Source organism: Phyllopteryx taeniolatus, chromosome 1 (genome assembly GCF_024500385.1).
Source record: "Phyllopteryx taeniolatus isolate TA_2022b chromosome 1, UOR_Ptae_1.2, whole genome shotgun sequence".
Classification (NCBI taxonomy): domain Eukaryota; kingdom Metazoa; phylum Chordata; class Actinopteri; order Syngnathiformes; family Syngnathidae; genus Phyllopteryx; species Phyllopteryx taeniolatus.
Window position 1 is genome coordinate 50,973,399 of NC_084502.1, and position 21,718 is coordinate 50,995,116.

The 21,718-nt window shown below is 44.2% G+C and overlaps 1 protein-coding gene across 1 annotated transcript in view; it reads left to right on the forward strand.

Moving 5' to 3' along the window:
- itpr3 (inositol 1,4,5-trisphosphate receptor, type 3) overlaps positions 1–21,718 on the forward strand; it is a 243,398-nt gene that overhangs the window by 165,146 nt on the left and 56,534 nt on the right. Inside the window, exons 48-50 of the mRNA XM_061748450.1 lie at positions 3,925–4,117; positions 4,594–4,713; positions 4,807–4,982. Of these exons, the coding sequence (XP_061604434.1) occupies positions 3,925–4,117; positions 4,594–4,713; positions 4,807–4,982 (489 nt within the window). The remainder of the gene's footprint in view (positions 1–3,924; positions 4,118–4,593; positions 4,714–4,806; positions 4,983–21,718) is intronic.

A 21,718-nucleotide genomic window follows, 5' to 3' on the forward strand; every position in this document is an offset into this window, starting at 1 on the left:
TCCTTTTTCTGAGCCGCTTATCCTCACAAGGGTTGCGGGAGTGCTGGAGCCTATCCCAGCTATCATCGGGAGGCGGGGGTACACCCTGAACTGGTTGCCAGCAAGTCACATATAAACAAACAACCATTCACACTCACATTCACACCTACGGGCAATTTTGAGTGTTCAATTAACCTACCATGCACGTTTTTGGGATGTGGGAGGAAACCGGAGTGCCCGGAGAAAACCCACACAGGCGGGGCCGGGGATTGAACCCCGGTCCACAGAACTGTGAGGCAGACACTCTAACCAGTCTACACCGTGCCGCCAATTCCAACATCAATTTTCAAAACATTTTATGTTTTTTTTATTTTTTTATTTTTATTTTTTAGAGAAGAGCTTTTAAACATTGAAAATGGCTCTCTTCAGATGGGAACCTTCCCTCCAGCCTTCAAAGCAGCAGTGTTAAGGACCCTTCTGAAGATGAGCAATTTCGATTGTAATCCATCCATCAATCCATTTTCTTCCGCTTATCCGAGGTCGGGTCGCGGGCGCAGTAGCTTTAGCAGGGAAGCCCAGACTTCCCTCTCCTCAGTCACTTCATCCAGCTCTTCCAGGGGCATCCCGAGGCATTCCCAGGCCAGCCGGGAGACATAGTGTCTCCAGCATGTCCTGGGTCGTCCCTGGGGTTTCCTCCCGATGGGACGTGCCCGGAACACCTCACCAGGTTGGCGTCCACGAGGCATCCGAATCAGATGCCCGAGCCACCTCATCTGGCTCCTCTCAATGCCGAGGGTCTGCGGCTCTATTCTGAGGCCCTCCTGGATGACGGAGCTTCTCACCCTATCTCTAAGGGAGAGCCCGGACACCCTGCGAAGGAAATTAATTTGGGCGCTTGAATCCGGGATCTTGTTCTTTCGGTCACGACCTGCAGCTCATGACCATAGGTGAAGGTAGGAATGTACGTGCACCGGTAAATTGAGAGTTTCGCCTTTTGGATTAGCTCCTTCTTCACCACAACAGACCAATACAAAGTCCGCATCACTGCAGATGTTGCACCGATAGACCTGTTCCATTTTTCGCTCACTCGTGAACAAGACCCAGAGATACTTGAACTCCTCCACTTGGGGAAGGAGCTCATCCCCGACCCGGAGAGGGCACTCCACCCTTTTCTGACTGAGGACCATGGTCTCAGATTTGGAGGTGCTGATTTTCATCCGAACCGCTTCACACTCTGCTGCAAACCGCTCCAATGAGAGTTGGAGATGATGACTTGATGAAGCCAACAGAACATCACCATCTGCACAAATCAGAGATGCAATACTGAGGCCACCAAACTGGAGCCCCTCTGCACCATGGCTCCGCCTAGAAATTCTGACCATAAAAGTTATGAACAGAATAGGTGACCAAGGGCAGCCTTGGCGGAGTCCAACCCTCACCGGAAACGAATCCGAATTACTGCCGGCAGTGCGGGTCAAACTCTGACACTGGTCGTACAGGGACTGAGCAGCCCGTATCAGTGGGTTCGGTACCCCCATACTCCCAAAGCAGCCCCCACAGGACTCCCTGAGGGACACGGTTGAACGCCTTCTACAAGTCCACAAATAACATGTATACTGGTTGTGTGCGAACTCCCATACCCCCTCAAGGACCGTACTGAGAGTGTAGAGCTGGTCCACTGTTCCACGGCCTGGATGAAAAACATACTGCTCCTCCTAAATCCGAGATTCAATTTACCAACGGACCCGCCTCTCCAGCAACCCTGAATAGAGCTTACCAGGGAGGCTGAGGAGTGTGATCCTCTGTAGTTGGAACACACCCTCCGGTCCTTCTCCTTAAAAATGGGGACCACCACTCCAGTCTGCCAATACAGAGGCACTGTCCCCAAAGTCCATGCGATGTTGCAGAGGCGTCTCAACCAGGGCAGCCGCACAACATCCAGAGCCTTTAGGAACTCCGGGCGAAGCTCATCGACCTTTGGGGCCTTGCAACCGAGGAGCTTTTTAATCACAACGGTGACCTCACCCCCAGCGACAGGAGAGCCCGCCCATTTTGATAGGCGTCCTCTTTAGCTTGGCGAAGTTGCTTAAGTTTGGCAGTGAACCACGGCTTGTTGTTATTGAACGTGCGACATTTCTTTGTTGGTAAACACACATCTTCACAGAAACTGATACACTGTAGGATGTGACACTGTCCGTATATTCATCTTGGCTGCCAGTTGAAGTTTCAAAGACACTCCAGTCTATGGAGTCTAAACAGCCTTGATGTTCTATGTTTGTAATCATTGGTCCACTACTTCACTGTTTTCACTATAGGCTTCGCACATGAATGGTCGTGCCTATATGTTAGTATTAAGTGAATTGAGCAGTGATCAGACTACCCCAGAGCTGCACGGGGATAGCACGGTATGCGTCATTTCGCATGGTGTAGCAGTGGTCTTGAATGTTGTTTTCCCTGGTAGCACAGTCAATGTGCTGCTTGTACAACCCCAATTCCAATGAAGTTGGGACGTTGTGTTAAACATAAATAAAAACAGAATACAATAATTTTCAAATCATGTTCAACCTATATTTAATTGAATACACTACAAAGACAAGGTATTTAATGTTCAAACTGATAAACTTTATTGTTTTTAGTAAATAATCATTAACTTCAAATTTTATGGCTGCAACACATTCCAAAAAAGCTGGGACAGGTCATGTTTACCAGTGTTACATCACCTTTTCTTTTAACAACATTCAATAAACGTTTGGGAACTGAGGACACTAATTGTTGACGCTTTGTGGGTGGAATTCTTTCCCATTCTTGCTTGATGTACAGCTTCAGCTGTTCAACAGTCCGGGGTCTCCGTTGTCGTATTTTACGCTTCATAATGCGCCACACATAACATTCCGAATGGTTCTTTTCCTCTTTGGCCCGGAGGACACGGCGTCCACAATTTCCAAAAACAATTTGAAATGTGGACTCGTCGAACCACAGAACACTTTTCCACTTTGTGTCTGTCCATCTTAGATGAGAGAAGCCGCCGGCGTTTCTGGGTGTTGTTGATAAATGGCTTTTGCTTTGCATAGTAGAGTTTCAAGTTGCACTTACAGATGTAGCGCCTAACTGTATTTACTGACGTTGGTTTTCTGAAGTGTTCCTGAGCCCATGTGGTGATATCCTTTACACATTGATGTCAGTTTTTGATGCAGTGCCGCCTGAGGGATCGAAGGTCACGGGCTTTCAATGTTGGTTTTCGGCCTTGCCGCTTACATGCAGTGATTTCTCCAGATTATATGAACCATTTGATGATATTATGGACCGTAGATGATAAAATCCCTAAATTCCTTGCAATTGTTCGTGGAGGAACATTGTCCATAAACTGTTCGACTATTTTCTCACGCACTTGTTCACAAAGAGGTGAACCTCACCCCATCTTTGCTTGTGAATGACTGAGAAATTCAGGGAAGCTCCTTTTTTCCCCAAGCATGGCACCTACCTGTTCCCAATTAGCCTGTTCACCTGTGGGATGTTCCAAAGAGGTCTTTGATGAGCATTCCTCAACTTTCTCAGTCTTTTTTGCCACCTGTCCCAGCTTTTTTGGAACATGTTGCAGCCATAAAATTCTAAGTCAATGATTATTTGCTTAAAACAATAAAGTTTATCAGTTTGAACATTAAATATCTCGTCTTTGTAGTGTATTCAAATAAATATAGGTTGAACATGATTTGCAAATAATTGTATTCTGTTTTTACTTATGCTTAACACAACGTCCCAACTTCATTGGAATTGGAGTTGTATTTAGGGAGTCTGTGGTTGAGTTTAGATTTGTTAAACTCCCCAAGAATAATTCTTATTTTGCCTTGTACTATTCCTAATTGTACTTCTACTCTTAATGTTACTGTTATTAGTACTTTAATTACAACTTTGTCATGACAGGTATGTGTGTGTGTGTGTGTACAGATTGTACGTGATGATCGCAGCATGGAGCAGATCGTGTTTCCCGTCCATCCCATCTGTGAGTTCCTAACAGAGGAGTCCAAGGTGCGTGTCTTCAACACAACAGAGCAGGATGAGCAAGGCTCCAAGGTGACGCACTTCTTCGAGCAGACATCCTTCCTGCACGGAGAGATGGAGTGGCAAAAGAAGCTGCGAAGTGAGTACAAGGGGCCATCAAGACAATTCAGGATTACCTACTGCTGAAAGTTTCTCAAATACACTCCTGAAAGATTTGCTCAGACACCCTATTGAAATGCTCTTGCTCACAATACCTAAACGCTGTCATATACTCTAGCAAAGCAAAGCAAATGTATTTATATAGCGCATTTCATCCACAAGGTAACTTAGTGTGCGGTACATGCTCAAAATTATTTTAAAAAATAAAGAAAAAAAGAAAAATATAAAGTAGCTGTCATGATTGGTAATCATATAATATCGGACTGGACCCAATGAATGAAAATGAACTTTCGTTCAAAAACCATTCTTTGACGCCAGAATGAGCTCGTTCTCAATAGCGTTCATCAGGCAGAAATGAACTAAGTTCAGTTCACGTTCGCCCAAAATATGAAGTCGTTCATGAACTTTCTTTCATTAAACTCATCTACACTTGAATGACGCATGGGTGTGCGGCAGGCATGCCAGTGCTGTACTGGTTCTCCAGGAGGATGACATTGTGGGGGACCATCTCCTTCAACCTGGCTGTCTTCATCAACCTCATAATCGCCTTCTTCTACCCGTACAACTCAGGACAAGGTATTGATTGGGCGTGCTCAGTTGGCATCACATGACCTAAGTGTATGTATGTATGTATAAATTAACTGCTTCTCTTTGTCCCCCGCCAACCAGTGGGAGCCATCGATGACTCTCTGCTACTGATGTTGTTTTGGGTTCTGATCGGGCTCTCCGTGCTGGCCTTGCTCTCCCAGCGCTACGGCCTCCAGCCGCTGACTTTGGCGCTAATCTTAAGGTCCATCTACCACCTGGGTATCGGGAACACGCTCATCCTTCTGGGCACGCTCAATGTAAGACCAATCAAATCATGTCTGAAAAAACTGTAAAAACTCTCTCCGTATTGCTGTGTACATACTGTATGTCATGTATTACAGTGGTGCCTTGAAATACGAGTTCCTCAAGATACGAGCCGTCATTGGAACATTTTTTTTATTTGACTTGCGAGCGCAAACTTGAGACACGAGCGCTGTATGACAGTGTATTCAGCTCACGTCTCAACAAGCAGCAGTTTGGAAGAACTGAACAATTCTTCAAATAAGAGACTTTAAGCTATTTAATACCACTCCAAGTCAAAGTTAACTTTCAAACTAAACGTAAAATAATTTGACATTGTGTATTTAAAATAACCAAACAACTTTGCCGAAAGAATGGCCCCGCGAGCTTAATGCTAACATATAATGGAAAACGCCAATGACACACTAACAATTAGCCTTTATAATTGCGGCCTTGGTAGTTGAACACAAACAGTGGAACAATGCATGTACACAGACAATATCACAATACTCACTCGCATATATTTTTTATCTGCAAAAAATTACTATTATTGCAGCTTATTGAGCCACTGAGAATCGTGATGACTCTTCTTTGTTTGACTGTATGAGTGCCCCCAGTGGCCAAGGTCGGTACACCCTTAGGAGCAGCACTATGAATTGAATTGGATTAAATCATGATGCACAAACTGCTTAATTCTTTAAATTGTATTTAATTGTTATTTCTCAGGCGGCACAGTGGACGACTGGTTAGAGCGTCTGCCTCACAGTTCTGAGGACCGGGGTTCAATCCCCTGCCCCACCTGTGTGGAGTTTTTATGTTTTCCCCGTGCCTGCGTGGGTTTTCTCCGGAAACTCCGGTTTCCTCCCGCATCCAAAAACATGCATGGTAGGTTAATTGACAACTCTAAATTGCCCGTAGGTGTGAATGTGAGTGCAAATGGTTGTTTGTTTATATATGCCCTGCGATTCGCTGGCAACCAGTTCAGGGTGTACCCCGCCTCCTACTTGATGATAGCAGGGATAGGCTCCAGCACTCCCGCGACCCTTGTTAAGATAAGCGGCTCAGAAAATGGATGGATGGCTATTTCTCATGTTTTTAAAAGTACAATATTTTAAAGTGCTGGTTTCCTTATTAAAACAGCATTTTTTTTTGTTTTGGGGGGGGAGGCTGGAATGGATTCAATGTCATTTCAAGCGTGGTGACGGAACGTATTAAACGTATAGCAAGACACCACTGTATTATTACTATCTATGTGTATTTTTGCATATACTTTTGCTCTGTTAAAGAGTAGTTCTGGTTAAACGATTTACACAGGTGACCCATGTTATCCAGAGAGGTTAAGGGGGAAAAATATGCGCGAGCATGTTGTGACATGTCTGGTCAGGAAACGCAGGTGGGGTTGACATAAGGGTCAGTGGGAGGAGTCTATTAGCTTTTAGCAGAAACTATGGCTCTGTTATGAGGTCAGAAAAGGACATGTTGTGTCACGGGGTATAATTAATGCTTTTTTGTAAAACAATAAAATGTTATACAGTAAGGTCATGCGCGGTCATCCCCGAACATGTCAGGGCAAGTCAGGAAACACAGTGGTTGACAAGGGGATCAGTGTCCCAGACCTTTTGGTTTCAAAACTAGCGATCCAACATTTAGTTGTGTATTAGTGATATGTTAAGTCAATTAAACAATTATACAGTTTCACAGTCATAACAGTCTTCTGAGGGGAATGTAATTATAAAGCAGTCTGAAACCACTCTTTAGGACTAAACAATGGAGTTGATGATTAAACAGGAGTTAAGACTATTTCTGATCTTTAAAACACCATTTTTATACATCACATTAAAACTATTCATTACTATTGATGAAAGAAGAAAACAAAGATCTTACTATGTCAACAACTGAAGTGAACTGGATCACGAGTCAGAGGTGCATGCGATAATGGAGGGGAGGGGAGGTCATATGTTAAATGATGTGATGAGGATATCCCCTTTGGCGTAATTGGAGGATGTGTTCAGACATGTCCCCTGTGAATACAGCCATGTCAGAACTTCCATCATCTGAGTGGGTTAAGGCTTAAAATCTAAATGTTTTTACTAAAATTGATCTGTTGTGAATTCATGATTATGTGTTACAAGCAATGAAATTGTAAAGATCATAATAAAACAGTAACAATGAGGTATGCTATGGATAAATAAACTTCATAAACTTACAAGCCAATACAAATATGTACTCAACATTAAAGGTACTTGGTTGACAACTAAAATTTAGATTTTCTGTAAGTTTGTTAGTTCAATACAGCATTAAAACGTTAAAAGCAGCATTTACCAATGTAGCGTGTATTGGTGTTTGGATAAAACATAACTTATTCAACAAAAAAATTTGTCAAAGGTGAACGGCTGTGTTCACTTCTGGGTTACTCCGATTTACGTTTTTAACGTTAAAAGCAGACTTTTATCTTGTAAAGGGGAACCACGTCTCTTTTTACATGTGTAAAACTTTAGGAAAAAGTGACAAAAAACCTCTATGTCTCATAATTTGAAGGTTCCTACAGGAATTAAATAAGAGTTCTAGATCCCAGAGGTTGCTTGTGGTATCCAAACACACAAACGATACAGGTGGTGGGTTTTATATAAAATGTAATGAAATCTAACAGGGTTCTAATTACAGGGAAACAATGCAGAGAAAAGGAAAACAAGGTACAGGTAAGCATTCGTAAAGCAGGTCGAACTTGTGGTGTAGGTGTGAAGTGACTATGATTCCTGTTGCCGTTAATTTAAACCCAAATATGCACCAATCTGTACTTTAGTAGACCACACGTTGGACTTAAATTGCGTGGAACACACTTTAGGCAGGCTGTTCGATCTCCCGGATGATTGGCCGGTCCAGTCGAGGACAGGAGGTTTTGATAAAAAAAGGAGGAAGAAAAAAACAAAAACATTCAAGTGCAGGGCAGCCGAAGCCCGTGAGTGGCCTGGTCGCCAGGCGCTCGGGGCAGATGTACGCCACCCGTTTCCTTCCCAACCAAGCTTTGTCTGCGAGCTGCCCAACCCCCCCCACGGGTAGCTCGGGGCGCTGGCAGGGTGCCCTGTGGCGTGGCGGGATCAGGCACGTCCTCGCCACCTCGTGGTGAGAGGTGGTGCTTCCTGGCTGGGCCAGGTTCTTCTCCAAGGTGAACAAAGCACAAATGAGCTTTGGCCTTTTATGCACAAAAGAGAGGTCTGCTATATGTGAATATATGTGTCGGTGTCAGTATAGACGTGTGGATAGACAAGTTGGAATGGACAAGTTCATGCTCGAGTATAACTTCCAAGAAGTACCTTTAGCAGTTAGTTCACCCAAAAGCTGCAGAATGGCGGAACGTTATTCGGTAGCGTGATGTCACGCAAGTCAGGAGCCTCGCCTGGGTCTATTCGGATGATTAGGATGGCACGAGAGGGTTCTAGGGATTGGTCGTCACAAAGTGGTGCGCTAAAGGTTAGCGCGAGGTGAGGTCGTCGTGGAGTTGACCGGGGTCACAGAGGCACTTGGCAGGACATTAGGGGAACAACGGAGGTTACCTGGTTAAACAATTGCATCCTCTGTGGCTCTGTTTGACTCAGTCAGGCCTAGTCATAATGCTTTTTGTCATTGGACAGGCAGCAGAGCACCTCAAATAATTCTTCTGCCATGGTACTAAGTTCCCTTTGGGAGCTGTTAGTTCGGGAGCCCTTTTCCCGTTTGTCACTAGTCGTTTTAGGGTCTCGGTTAGACGAGTCAGATTTAGGCTGGTCATTGCATGTACCCTGTTTTTACATGTAGTTGTGGCGCTAGTTAGAGTTACAGTTATTCCATGATTTTGATTTATCATTGGACTGGCGTTGTTGGTTACGTGGACCATTGATATACGCGGGCCGAGATTGGTTGTTTGGATTAAAGGACTTCTTTAGGTTGTCTGATTTAACATCCCCAGAACGTTGTGTGTCAGTCACACGCATGTTGCACGTAGCTTCCTGTAAATCCATCTGCGGTGGTTCGTTTGTGAAGAAGACGCCCGAGTCTTGTGCTTTCGAGGGAGGGTGTTTTTGTTTAGCAAAACCTTTGGCGGCCAGTTCACGCAGTTGGGCAATGGACAGTGTGCGCGGGCACGCTGCCACGCGCAGCTGGTGGCTGGTGTTTGGATGTAGGTTTTCGACAAGTGTGTTGAAATGTTTGTCCCCTTCCATATTCGGTTCATTAAAATTTCCGAAGTACGCTTTACGCAACCGGCAGTAATAAGCTTCTGGTGTCTCAAGTCTCCCGTTTAACTGTGAGGGCTGCAGATAAGCCGGTTGCGGCCTCTGGATCATCAAATTCTTGAGACAATGCTTGACAGAGAGCCAGATAATCTGCCAGTACATGAGCCGGTTGTCGTTCAATTAAGGTACTTACTTCTCGGCTAGACGTAACTTTAATAAGGTACAGTCTGTTCTCAGTGGTAGCGGAAGGAAATCGTTTAAGGTGAAATTTTAGGTCTCTCAGGTACGCGGTTGTGTCGTGTGACCCGTTCGGTTTAGGTTTGAACCTCGGAATGTTGCGTGCAACTTTGTCTAAATCTTTTAGTCATACGTGGAGCGGAGCTGGCTGGAGGGAGTGTCGGGGGTGAGTCAAAAAGGGAAGCTGCGACTGGTGGGGCCGCCACCAGTGAGGAGGTCGCACGGCGCCCACTGGTTTACGGGCCAAAGGTTGGAGATGTTTTGTAGGGCTTTGCGAGGGAGGGGCCGGAGCGATGGGATGAGTCAGAGAGTCGGCGGACAGCTGTCGAGCTAATTGTAGCTCACCCCTGACATGGGTTAATTCATGCTCTAGGTCCCGGAGCTGTGTCTTGAGCTCGTAGGACTCTTTGGAGCGTTCTGCTTTGAGTGTTTCGTGCGTTGGGTGAGCCGCTGGATGTCACCGGAAGCTTGACGCAGCAGAAGAGTTGCTCGCTGATGTTCAGCCCGTAAATCAAGCACTTGGTCATTAGACGGTCGGTCGGCTAATTCTACCAATTCAGCTTTTAAGTGAGCAATCTCTGCATAAGTGTCGTATAGCTGTTTTTGTTGATCTCCGCAAATTAGTTTGGTCGAGATAGGGGCCTTGGTTGATTTATCATCTTTAAAATGTAATTCGCCGCCTTCTTTCGATGTCAACTGTGCAGCCTCAGGTGCAGCAGTCAGATCGACTATCCGACCCTCCGCATCATAACGTTGCATTTCAACATCGAGGAGGTGTGTTTCAGAAAAGTTTAAACGTGCAATGGTTTCTGTCAGTTGCGCAGTTAACTGGACTTGTTTATGCTGCTCAGTCTCAGTCTGCGCTAAACTGGGACACCAAGTTCAGCACCATGCAATCAAGCGTTCGAGCGAGATTTTTATTTTTTAAGGTTTTGTCCTCTGCGTCACTCATAAGTTGTGTGATGTTGTCATTGAGGACTTCAAGGCAAGCATCTTTGACAGACTCTGCATAGCCCTTGACAAGGTCTTTAGTTAAGTTACTGACGAGGTCTTCCAGTGTGTCAAGATTTTCGTATTGACTGGGACTTTCTGAAAGTTCTGCCATGATTGCGTTGCGTGTGCAGTAGCTGTACACAGTACGCAACTGAATTGTCTGTAATGTGTGCTCCTTCAAGCGATGCGTCTAATTTCGAATAGAGGCACAATATAAGCGGTGTAATTAATTGTTAAACAAAGAGCGTTCACAAATTATGCTGTGGGGTTTTATCACAGAGGCGGATACAGGCTTTACAGAAGGTAGAGGAGAGCAGTATATGGTTCTCCTCCCCCACAGGGCCAGTTAAGAGAGGAGCAGAGGCATTGGGTGCCCCACCCTGTTGTCTGCGACCCTGCTGCATCTCATTGTCTTCATTTCTTTTAACAATCTTTGTTTATCATCTAACTGACCTTTTTTCCGTTTTTGCGCTTCTATTGCCCATCTAATAGCTGCTGCTATTTATTTCACTGCTACGGTGGACGACTGGTTAGCACATCTGCCTCACAGTTCTGAGGACAAATCCCGGCCTCGCCTGTGTGGAGTTTGCATGTTCTCCCCGTGCTGCCTGTTTTCTCCGGGCACTCCGGTTTCCTCCCACATCCCATAAACATGCGTGGTAGGTTGATTGAAGACTCTAAATTGCCCGTAGGTGGGAATGGTTGTTTGTTTCTATGTGCCCTGCGATTGGCTGGCGACCAGTTCAGGGTGTACCCCGCCTCTCGCCCGAAGATAGCTGGGATAGGCTCCAGCAAGCCCGCGACCCTATTGAGGGAAAGCAGTACAGAAAATGAATGGATGGATGATTTTATCACGTAACTTTAAATGTGTTTGAGAATGTGCGTAGAAGCAGTGATTGAATAGAGCAAACTTGTTGACGGTGTCAAGTTATGCACACAAAATTTATTTGATCAAATTAAAATTGCTGTGTGAGGGTTGGCAATTTAATCGTTGATTTAAAATAATTGCAAAGGGCACTTAGGTGGAGTTAAACGAATCAGCTTATTCAATAAATTTTTAACCAATTCAACTAATTTAACCAATTTATTTAGCTTTGATAAATTAAATTTAGTTATGATTTAGTTAGACTAATTGATGTTACTGTGTGTGATGGCTATCGCTGCAAGTCAATTAAATTTGTGAAAGCAATTTAGCACTTCAGCTAATTCAAATAAGTTTTATTTAACTTTGGTAAAAGTTGAATGTACTTATAATTAGGCTTGTGAATTAATTAATTGCTTGTATGACTAGCAATGACGTTGGCTCAGGCAGAGGCAAAAGCCAAAAAGAACAATGAAAAAAAATCAATTTGAAATTAAACAAAAAAAATACAAAAATAAATAAATCCCCAAAAAACATTCAAAAAAATAAAAATTCTAATGAAGAATTCTCCTAACATTTTTAAAAAAACTAAAAATGTTTTAAAATCAAATCAGGTTTTTCCTGATGCAAAAAATAAAACCCGAAATGATGAAAAATTAAACAAGCAATTAATTAATAGCACCACTTCAGAAACGAAACTGTTCAGTAATTGTTTAGTATTATCGTCTGTGAACGGAAGGTGGCGTTATTGCTTTAGCAATGCAGCGCCTTTCGTTGGTACAGCTTGTTGTAATCGTTACGTTGTAAATCTCGAAACTGGTTAAAAATACCAGCTATAAAGCTTTAAAACACAATCGTGGCGTTTCAAAAAACAAGTGAAAACTGAGGCTTTTAAATTAATAAGAACACTTTATCGCGATCGTGGGTGGAGGCGACAAGTTAACCGTGCCCTCGAGGGGTGGTCGGTTGCTAGGAGACGTGCGACGGAAGGTTGTACGGCGCTCACAGCGGAGCACCCTTAGGAGATCAGTGCACAATGAAAGCATAAAACCAGCAGGAAAAAGCACTCGGCGCGTATGAATAGTATTATTAATTAATACACAGATTTTGAAATGTTAGAGTTGAAACATTCGAAAATGTCACCGGCATAATCGTTAAAAATCTATAAAGAAATACAGAAATCATGTTTTTGCAATTACCAATTGTCCATTATAAAACACTGATTTTAAAAGTTGTGGCAAACAGTCAAAAACCTTAAAACCTTGAATTAATGGTATTTTAGTAAGTCAGCATATACGCAACCTTGCCTTTAACATTATCACATCTTCATGAGACATCAACTGACTTCTTTCATTCCAATTTAAACAGAGGACAGTGGTGCTATCTGACCATCTGAATTGTTTCCGAGCTAGAAAAAAAACATCTGTTAACTCCTCTGATCTTTATGAAATAAAGCTCATTATGCAGTCAAAACTGGATTTCAATTTACATTGGTGTTTTGAATGCAATGGTTGGAGTCGATGGCTCTTCAAGTGGTACAATTTCGAGTTCAATCCAAATCTTCTAGAATAGCATGCCTCTGAAAGTTACACAATAAGGTCGAACCATCATCATGTGTTGACATCAACAAATCTCTCAAGAGTTTAGCTTAGGCATAATTTTAAATTATTATTTTTTTTTTTTTTGCTTGTTTTGTTTTATGATCCTGAAACAAAAGGGATGACACTGATACCAAAGTGGCAAAAGTGTGATTATAGCCATGGAAGCAGGAATGGAAAGCATGAGAAGCTGCTACTGTCTGTCCTGCCTGCTCAATATAGTTACAATATGGTTCCATTGATCTCAGTTATCTGGGGCTCTGGTACCAGTCCTCTCGAGAGGGGTTGGACTCTCTTCCACTCTGGAGTTGCCCATGGTGAGAGGCGCCGAGCAGGTGTGGGTATACTTATTGCCCCCCGGCTCGGCGCCTGTACGTTGGGGTTCACCCCGGTGGACGAGAGGGTAGCCTCCCTCCGCCTTCGGGTGGGGGGACGGGTCCTGACTGTTGTTTGTGCCTATGCACCAAACAGCAGTTCAGAGTACCCACCCTTTTTGGAGTCCTTGGAGGGGGTGCTGGAGAGCGCTCCCGCTGGGGACTCCATTGTTCTGTTGGGGGACTTCAATGCTCACGTGGGCAATGACAGTGAGACCTGGAAGGGCGCGATTGGGAGGAACGGCCCCCCCGATCAGAACCCGAGCGGTGTTCTGTTATTGGACTTCTGTGCTCGTCACGGATTGTCCATAACGAACACCATGTTCAAGCATAAGGGTGTCCACACGTGCACTTGGCACCAGGACACCCTAGGTCGCAGTTCGATGATCGACTTTGTGGTCGTGTCATCGGACTTGCGGCCGCATGTCTTGGACACTCGGGTGAAGAGAGGGGCGGAGCTGTCAACTGATCACCACCTGGTGGTGAGTTGGCTCCGATGGTGGGGGAAGATGCCGGTCCGACGTGGCAGGCCCAAACGTATTGTGAGGGTCTGCTGGGAACGTCTGGCAGAATCCCCTGTCAGAAGGAGTTTTAACTCCCACCTCCGACAGAACTTTGCTCATGTTCCGGGGGAGGCGGGGGACATCGAGTCCGAGTGGACCATGTTCCGCGCCTCCATTGCTGAGGCGGCCGACCGGAGCTGTGGCCGTAAGGTGGTCGGTGCCTGTCGTGGCGGCAATCCCCGAACCCGTTGGTGGACACCAACGGTGAGGGATGCCGTCAAGCTGAAGAAGGAGTCCTATCGGGCCTTTTTGGCCTGTGGGACTCCTGAGGCAGCTGATGGGTACCGGCTGGCCAAGCGGAATGCAGCTCTGGTGGTCGCTGAAGCAAAAACCCGGGCATGGGAGGAGTTCGGTGAGGCCATGGAGAAAGACTTCCGGACGGCTTCGAGGAAATTCTGGTCCACCATCCGACGTCTCAGGAGAGGAAAGCAGTGCACCACCAACACTGTGTATAGTGGGGATGGGGCGCTGCTGACCTCGACTCGGGACGTTGTGAGTCGGTGGGGAGAATACTTTGAAGACCTCCTCAATTCCACCGACACGCCTTCCCATGGGGAAGCAGAGTGTGGGTTCTCTGAGGCGGGCTCTCCTATCTCTGGGTTTGAGGTCACCGAGGTAGTTAAAAAGCTCCTCGGTGGCAGGGCCTCGGGGGTGGATGAGATTCGTCCGGAGTTCCTAAAGGCTCTGGATGTTGTGGGGCTGTCCTGGTTGACACGCCTCTGCAACATCGCGTGGACATCGGGGACAGTGCCTCTGGATTGGCAGACTGGGGTGGTGGTCCCCCTTTTTAAGAAGGGGGACCGGAGGGTGTGTTCAATGAAGACTGACGGTGCAAAGTAAGTAGTGTTTCTGAAGAGACTGACCTCCCAGACATACTGAGAAATCCTGCCACCGCAATTTTCTGCCAAGTGTACAAGGATAATGGTGAATATAAAATGTTGTTTTCTAAGTTTATATAAACAAATCCTGCTCCTAAGCATACCACATCAGTCTATTGAAGCCATTGTGGTTTAACTTATATATATACACTTGTATAGCAGTTAAAAATTGTAAAAAGTCTGAAGTATGAAGTCTTTCACCAAGTGTTCTTGACACCTACATCACACCGCGGTGAAGGGTAAATAATTGTATTTTATTTTTGTTAGCAGTTAGAAAAAAAAATGGCTGTGGCTAACTATTACTTTGAAGATTTTTGATATAGTTTTACTTTAGACTTACGGACATATGCACATCGAGCTCACCCCGCTTGGAAGCGCTAGAAAAATTACTAAAACATTAGCACAAAACCTTACGAAAGCAAAACACATTTCAATATAAGCCTACCAGAACATCTGAAATTTATTTGAGGTTAATCAGAGGCACTTTAAATTGTGGCAGGTGTGTGCTGACTCACATTTAAAGAGTTTGAATGTGATTCGTTAATTCTGAACACAGCCACATCCCAGTTATTAGGGTGTGCACATTTGTGCAATTACATATCTCGGTTGTTCATTTATACTTCCCCTACCTAAAATATGTCATTTTCTTTGAGTTGTGCTGGTTTATAGGTCACATTAATGGTGGAAACATCCCTCCATCCATCCATTTTCTGAGCCGCTTATCCTCGCTAGGGTCACGGGAGTACTGGAGCCTATCCCAGCTATCTTCGGGCAGGAGGCAGTTTTTAATTTATCTTGGTCTCATTTTTTTCATATTTCACTAGCACCTGGCATTTGAACAGGGATGTGCTGACTTTTTATATCCAATGTTTTGAACCTTTGTTTTTATTTGTGGAAATACTGAACAGTTTTGTCTTGGTTGATGCTGGAGAAGGTCTTTTCCCAGTTGAATCTAACATCTTGAATTTTAGGTACTATCCCATCTCCTTTTTGATTACATGAGTTTATGACGTTCTGGCCGAGGATGTTCTAGATATTTTAAATTGTTGTGTCCAGACAGGGGTCTCTCCATGTGCTTTGTCAGGCCCATTCTGAAGAGAAATAATTAAGACACTGCAGAGCTGACAAATATCAGACCAGTTGACTTTTTAAAGCAAAATATTAAAAGAGATTGTTTTTGAACGAGTTGAATGACCTTCTGTATACTCAATGTTTGCACAAAACATTCATGTCAAATCACAGCACCAAGATAGCACTGATCAAATGCCATTAGAGTTCATATGGACGTGAGGAAACACTTTCTCATCGTCTTACTTGATCTTAGTGCAGGTTTCGATACATTGCACCACAATATTCTTTGCAACAGCCTACATCATACAATTGGCCTTTCAGGTGCAGTTTTTAACTGGTTATAATAATTACAACACATTGGCAGAGAATTCCATGTCACCATAGGTGAACATTCTTTGTCAGGAGGTCAAGGGTTGGATTGTAACATTCACAAAGGCTAAATTTTTGGTCCAATTTGTACATGCTGTCATGCGGTGAGGTAATCAGGAAAAACAGGAGACATTTGCACAATTATGGTGACGTTACACAGGTCTATATCCATGGGTGGACTGGGACAAAAAAAAAACAATCGGCCTTGGCATTTTTGTCTTAGACCCCATGGGCCCATATAATTGTCAGAGCACAACCGACTACTAATTCATACGTGTTCCCCAAAGGGATGTATTTTACTACAACCCCAATTCCAATGAAGTTTGGACGTTGTGTTAAACATAAATAAAAACAGAATACAATGATTTGGAAATCATGTTCAACCTATATTTAATTGAATACTCTACAAAGACAAGATATTTAATGTTCAAACTGATAAACTTTATTGTTATTGGTAAATAATCATTAACTTAGAATTGTATGGCTGCAACGTTGGATGTTTGGTGGTGGTCGGAGAGGCCGTGTGTGCAGAGTGGCAGCCACGCTTCTGTCAGACTGCCCCAGGGCAGCTGTGGCTACACAAGCAGTTTACCACCACCAGGGTGTGACTGTGGAGTGAATGAAAAATGTGCGCAATTGCAAAGTGTCTTTGAGCGTCATGAAAAGCGCTATATAAGTGTAATACATTATTATTATGATCATGATTATTATTGTTATTGGTATTATTATTATTATCAGAATCAGAATCATCTTTATTTGCCAAGTATATGGCAAAAACACACAAGGAATTTGTCTCCGGTAGTTGGAGCCGCTCTAGTACGACAACAGATCAATTGACAGAGAATACTTTTGAGACTGAGCAATAAAAATCAGAATGACAATGATCTTTATTTGCCAAGTATGTCCACAATACACACAAGGAATTTGTCTCCGGTAGTTGGAGCCGCTCTAGTACAACAACAGACAGTCAATTGACAGGGAAAACTTTTGAGACATAAAGACATTGACGAAAAAAAAAAACAGTCACTGAGCAGTAAAGGGTTGGTAGTTATCTGGTAATGCCGGTACATTTTATTAATTTTTTTTGACAATTGTGCAAAAAGATGCAGAGTCCTCTAGCACTTAGAGCAGTTCGAATGACTAATATTTCAATAGTCCGGTGCAATGACCATTGTGCAAAGGGCGCCGAGACTTCAAGGAGTGTATGTGGTTTAAAGTGACGAGCAGTGCGATAATCTGGGACAATGTTGTTTGTGCAAATGTTGCAGATACTCCTCAATCAGTGTGCAAATGGAGCAGATGCTACTCTGGCATGATTGGCCAGTATTGGTCAACAACAGATATGCAAATAGTGCAGCGTGGCGAGACAACTACAGTGAGTGCAAGAGTAATATATAATTGGCCCCACAGAAATGTGACAATGAACTCAAGTAAAAAAATTTCCTGCATGTTGTAATGGAATTGTAGGTTAGGTGTTTAAGAAGTTGATTGCAAGAGGGAAGAAGCTGTTGTAATGTCTGCTAGTTCTAGTTTGCATTGATCGGTAGCGCCTACCTGAGGGAAGGAGCTGGAAGAGCCGGTGACCGGGGTGCGGAGGGTCCGAGAGGATTTTGAACGCTCTTGTCTTAGTTCTGGCAGCGTGCAAGTCCTCAAGGGTGGGTTAGGGGGGGTACCGACAATCCTTTCAGCAGTTTTGATTGTCCGTTGCAGTCGGAGTTTGTCCTTTTTTGTAGCAGCACCAAACCAAACTGTGATGGAAGAACACAGGACTGATTCGATGACCGCTGTGTAGAACTGCCTCAGCAGCTCCTGTGGCAGGCCTTGCTTTCTCAGAAGCCGCAGAAAGTACATCCTCTAATGGGCCTTTTTGAGGACGGAGTTGATGTTGGTCGCCCACTTCAGGTCCTGAGAGACTGTAATTCCCAGGAACTTGAAGGTCTTGACGGTTGACACAAGGCAGCTGGACAATGTGAGGGGCAGCTGTGGTGAAGGATGCCTCCTGAAGTCCACGATCATCTCTACAGTCTTGAGCGTGTTCAGCTCCAAGTTGTGTCGGCACAAGGACACAACCTTGGGGCGCCTTGCTGCGTGTGGATGAGGTGGCCTCCCCCAGCCTCACCTGCTGTGTTCTGCCCGTCAGAAAGCTGTAAATCCACTGGCAGATGGCAGGTGAGACACTGAGCTGGCGAAGCTTGGATGAAAGGAGTTTCGGGAAGATTGTGTTGAACGCTGAGCTGAAGTCCATGAACAGGATCCTCGCGTAGGTCCCTGCACTGTCGAGGTGTTCTAGGATGAAGTGCAGTCCCATGTTGACTGCATCATCCGCAGACCTGTTCGCTCGGTAGGCAAACTGCAGGGGGTCCAGTAGGGGACCTGTGACGCTCTTGAGGTGGTCCAGCACGAGACGTTCAAAGGACTTCATAACCACAGATGTCAAGGCGACAGGCCTGTAGTCATTTAGACCCGAGATTGCAGGTTTCTTGGGGACTGGAATGATGGTGGAGCGTTTGAAACAGGATGGTACTTCGCACAGTTCCAGAGATCTATTGAAGATCTGAGTGAAGACTGGCGCGAGCTGGTCTGCGCAGACTTTGAGGCAGGATGGGGACACATGGTCTGGTCATTGTCCGCTTTGTTAATCTTTTGTTGTTTGAAGATGCGTCTCACATCCTGTTCATGGATGGTAACGCAGAAGTCAGAGGTGTGATTGTGTTCGGCGGTGTGGCCGGGTGGCTGTGGGGTGTGAAAGTGCAGTAGAAGGTATTCAAGTCGTTGGCTAGTGTACTATTGTTCTCAGCTTGGGGGGATCGTCGCTTGTAATTAGTCAGTGATTGGAATGCATGCCAGACTGATTTAGAGTCGTTAGCGCTAAACTGTTTTTCCAACTTTGCTGCATAGTTCCTCTTTGCAATGTTAATTTCTTTAGTCAGCTGGTTTCTAGCTCGATTATACAGGGACCTGTCCCCGCTCTGATATGCGTCCTCCTTAGCTTGGCGAAGTTGCTTAAGTTTGGCAGTGAACCACGGCTTGTTGTTGTTGAAAGTGCGAAATGACTTTGTTGGTACACAAACCTCTTTACAGAAACTGATATAGGATGTGACAGTGTCTGTATATTCATCCAGGCTGCCAGCTGAATTTTCAAAGACACTCCAGTCTGTGCAGTCTAAACAGCTTTGAAGTTCCATCTTTGCTTCATTGGTCCACTTTTTCACTGTTTTCACTGTAGGCTTTGCGCATTTAAGTTCTTGCCTGTACGTCGGTATTAAGTGAATTAAGCAGTGATCAGATGAGCCCAGTGCTGCAAGAAGTTTGGCACGGTATGCGTTTTTTTAGCGTAGTATAGCAGTGGTCCAAAATGTTATTTTTCCTGGTAGGACAGTCGATGTGCTGCTTGTATTTAGGGAGTTTGTGGTTTAGTTTAGCTTTGTTAAAGTCCCCGAGAATAATGAGGGGGTGAGTCCGGGTGTTTTTTTTCAATTTCGTTGACTTGTTCGCCGAGCGTTAGCAGTGCGGCGTTCGTGTTAGCTTGAGGCGGGATGTACGCGCCAGCCAGAATGCATGATGGAAACTCACGTGGCGAGTAGAATGGCTTACAGTTCAAAAACAGCGACTCCAAATGCGGGCTGCAGTGTGTGCTGAGCTCCGTGACGTCCGTACACCATTTTTCGTTGATATAGAAGCATATCCCGCAGCCCTTTGTTTTTCCCGATGATTCCATGTCGCGGTCTGCTCGGTGAATATGGCAGCATGACGGCGCCATCGGGTACAGCGTCGCAAAGCCAGGTCTCCGTAAAGCACATGGCGGCGGAACGAAGTGGATCAACGGGATCGCCAATCTGTATCCTCTCTTGCGGAGTTTCACCTGGATGCCGGCTCGCTTCCCTCTGTGGCGTCGCCTCCGCCTCCATGCGCCGAAAACCGCGGACGCCACTCCGGTAAGTAACTCGGGCAAAAAACTGAGCGGAGTATTCAACCTTATATCATTTAGCACTTCGATAAGAGCAGATTCTGTACTCTGACGAGTTGGGAAACCCGGTTGAAATTTGAAAAAATCAAAAAGTCCATTTAAGTTCAAGAAATTGCTGAGTTGATTAAAAATAAATTTCTCAACAATCTTGGCTATGAAAGGAAGATTTGAGATGGGTCTATAGCTTGCTAACATGGAAGCGTCCAGCGTTCAATTTTTTAGCAGAGGCCTAATGGCAGCTACTTTAAGACCTTTAGGAAACCTGCCTGACTGACGTGAGCAATTGATTAATTGCTGCAAATCAGCTAGCACAGACTTCGCAATAGCTTTGAAAAAGTCATATGGTATTGAGTCAAGAAAGCTCGTTGATGGTTTCAGCTGCAGATCTGTTTTCTCTAGATTTTCGGTCAACTGTATCAAATTCTGTTGTGGTAATTTTGTTGTCGGGGTAGTTTTTCCTGGGTGGCTTCAGATGTAGTAACATTTTATCATTTTGCTGATTTGTGCTGCTATTTAACCTGATGCATTGTATTTTTCTTCACTAAAATAACAAGCAAATTCATTGCATTTCTCTGCTGTTAGGAGTTCTTGACCCATCTGATTCGATGGGGTTCTACTACGCTGAATGACGTACACAGTAAAAAATGTTTCTCCACTTAAGTTCTGCTTTCTCATACTTTGATTTAGAGGTCTTTACCATCATTGTACTCCTCCACAGTGTTCTAGGTTACCTCAAGATTGTCAGCATTCATGACATTTGAGATTTTCCAGGTGAAATTATCCAAATGTTCATCAACTGTCTCAGCATCCACAGTTGGTGGCACAGCTATGGTCTCCATAAACCTTGTGCCGGTACTCTCATTTATGTACCTTTTCTTAATAGACACAGAGGTTGTCTCAACCTTTGGAAGAATCTGTAATTCAAAGAATACACAAAAATGGTCAGAAATAGCCATATTGTTAATGTCAATTGATAGAATTTCAACATCCTTAGAGATGACCAGGATGTGACCTTGAGTGTGGGTTGGACTCTTAATATGTTGAGAGAGGTCAAATGTGTCTTGTATAGCAGAGAGGTTTTTTTTCCCGTTATTGTCAACATGAATGTTAATGTCTCCCGTTATGACAAAATAGTTGTAGGCAGTACAAATAACTGACAGCAGTTCTGAAAAATCCTCCATAAATTTTCTATTGTATCTTGGTGGTCTATAAATTAATAAAACGATAACCTTTGGGTCACCTTTAACTAAAAAAACAGATATTCAAAAGAGCTAAAATCACCCAGTATAATTTCTTTACACTGAAATAATTATTTAAAAATAACAGCAATACCACTGCCTTTTTTCCCTATTCGACACTTGCTCATAAAATTAAAATTTGCTGGTGTTGCCTCATTTAAAATGGTATTACAGCTACTTTCTGTTAACCACGTTTCATTTAGTAACAAAAAGTCCAGATCATAGGTTGTGATAATGTCATTAATCAACAGTGATTTATTACCCAGTGACCTGATATTGAAAAGAGCTAGTCTCGCAGAGATAACTGGAGACAATGGTTTGGAAGATACACATTTTATCCTCACTAAGTTTGTTGTTCTACTTTTTTGGTGCCACATTTCTTTGACCAACTT